Below are 2628 nucleotides of genomic sequence, written 5' to 3' on the forward strand. Positions count from 1 at the left end.
GAGAGAGAGAAGCCGGTTAACAAACTGCGTACTCACATCCCGCGGGATTTTATTTCTATTTAAATGGAGTTGCTCAGATACGCACTGTGATTCTCATGCTCCAATCCTTCGCTTTGAATTTATTTGTCCTGTTCGTTAACTTCTCCATCCCTATAGAACTTTACCGACGTAGTTCAGTAATGACGTCGCGCCGCGCCGCTCAAAGCATCTTAGTACCAATTTTCTAAATCGCAAATTACAGTATGTATCTGTTAGCATAAAAGTAATCGACGTAATTTCGTAATTTAGAGATAAAGATCTGTATTTGCATTAATGAACTTACTGAAAACTCTCGCTAGAAACTATCTGATTTTCATCTTATATTTAGATATCAGAGTCGACCAAATAGGAAAATATAAATCGCTCGTATTAAATTCACATTAATCACGAATTGCATAAAATATATTGAAAATGAATTTATAAATTATCTCCTTTTTTGTAAAAATGAAATTAATAAAAACTTGAAATAAAAGGTTAACATGAATTCGTTATAGAGTTATTATAAAATTGACATGATAAAAGTTTTTAACTTATTATATTTTTGAATAAAAAAGGGATTGTTTCTATTAGCAGGTAATACTGTTTTATAATTTGTCACGAGTGTATAATGAAATTTGCACGGTCTAATGTCACTCATCAAAATCAGTCCCCCCAATCATACAGAGAGACATCAGTGCGCGTAACGTGGCGTGGAATTGCAATAGCAACACGGCGGTGGAATGTATGGCTGCAACCGCGCGTGGAAAATAGGATGGTCGGGACTATGATGTTACTCTCACCTTGTATGGTCCGAGATCCTCGACGATGCAGGTGAAAATGGCTTCGCGACCCACCGAGACTGTGAGATTGTTCAACGGTTTGCCAAACCTGGGTAAATCTGTAACATGTGAACGTCCTCGACTTAAGTATCACGCTATCGCGCGAACGCTCTACGTATAAACGGCGGTATACATACTCTTACTTACTTACTTACTAGTACTTATACTTATAGCCCACCTATGTATGCACCGAAGTTTGCAAAGTACTCGAGAAACTCGACAGTGAATAGCGCGAGTTAACGTAAGCAGGTCAAGCAAGGACTAAGCTTGGCACTTTATAATTCCTTAATGTTCTTGTGTGCTCTTGATTTTTAAAAAGAAAGATCATTTGAAATCATTGCTGTTATATCGTTGCGGCGCAATAAAATTTGGAATGCAACTAAATGTTTATCAAGTAATTCTTATTGGAAATCAGATGGAAAGATTCAAGCATTTCTAATAATTTCGAAGATTCAAAATCTAAAAGAATGAACGAATTCATCTCTCTTTATATTCTGACGGAAAGTAATTTAATATAAATATTCAGTAATATAATAATATTTTATAATAAGGATTATGTAATAGATCCATATAGTGATTTTTACTGGCTTTATTACATCAACTTTTAAATAAAATATTTTGCGGTAAAATTTATTACAGTAATGAAATAAACGTTATTGTAAGAGTGACAAGATTGTTTGTACAATATATAACAAAATTTCTTTCATTAAGTTCAGCTTTATAGACGGCCCGCTCATCAAGCTTAGAAACTTCTAAGAGGCCATTAATAAGCAAGCCAATTACTACTTTAAAGAAAATTTTCGAGACATGGTAGTATACTTACGAAACTACGCGTGATGATACGAAATAAGTTAGCAACAGTTTATAACATGGTACGTGCATCATCACATTGTTATAGTTCGGAATTTAATGTGTACTCAAGTATTTCTCTCATCTGAACAGAATCGATGTTGTCCCATGCGACATTTGCATATTCAATTTCGCACCAAATACTTGTTTCTATCGGATTTTCGGAAAACAGCTCGAAATCCGGAGAGAGAGAGTCGTGGTAAATGAATTGTTAATAGTTTACACCACATCCAGTCGTTCACAAATCTCTGATGCTCTTATTTTTCTGTTCTTTATCATACTCTCTTTCATACTACTTTCTTATATTATTCATTACGTTCTCTTATATTTTCCGAACAGCAGCTTTTAAAGTAATCCGATTATATCTTTTTTTTTCTTACACGTTCACTGTGTCATATTGGCGCTACCGCAATTTGAAATCCTATTTTTCTGCTGCTCTATGCAAATTTAATAATCTCAAAAATATACTACAGAATAACTACACCGTTTCAACTTGAAAATAAAATATTCGGATTTGAAATAGCAGATGCATTGAAATGGTCGACACATAATCAAAAATACAAGATTGTTTGATTTCCAAATGTTGGTGCTTCTCTTAAAAAATTCTTTTTACTAATTGCTGTAATATAACAACATCCTTTATCGATAATAAGCTTCAGTAATTACACCGTAGTCCATTTGCGAGCGCATATTCATAGTTTAAGCTTCATTATAAGCTTGGTATAAGTTTCATTCGTACAAGGTATATGTACACACACACACACACACACACACACACACACAACACGCGCGCGCGCATGCACACCATATTGTGCACATATATATATATATATATATATATATATATATAGTATATAATAATATTATTATTCGTTCGTACGTTCTTCCTCCGTCGTACGGTATTACTTATTACGTTAGTAGT

General features: G+C 33.9%; 1 protein-coding gene across 1 annotated transcript in view; it reads right to left on the minus strand.

Annotated features, from left to right (window-relative positions):
* The window catches only part of LOC105627582 (neurotrimin-like), a 98496-nt gene that overhangs the window by 54451 nt on the left and 41417 nt on the right, over positions 1 to 2628 (minus strand). The window contains exon 2 of the mRNA XM_012208864.1: positions 819 to 916. Coding sequence (XP_012064254.1) covers positions 819 to 916 — 98 coding nt within the window. The remainder of the gene's footprint in view (positions 1 to 818; positions 917 to 2628) is intronic.

Source organism: Atta cephalotes (genome assembly GCF_000143395.1).
Source record: "Atta cephalotes unplaced genomic scaffold scaffold00009, whole genome shotgun sequence".
NCBI classification, from domain to species: Eukaryota; Metazoa; Arthropoda; class Insecta; order Hymenoptera; family Formicidae; genus Atta; species Atta cephalotes.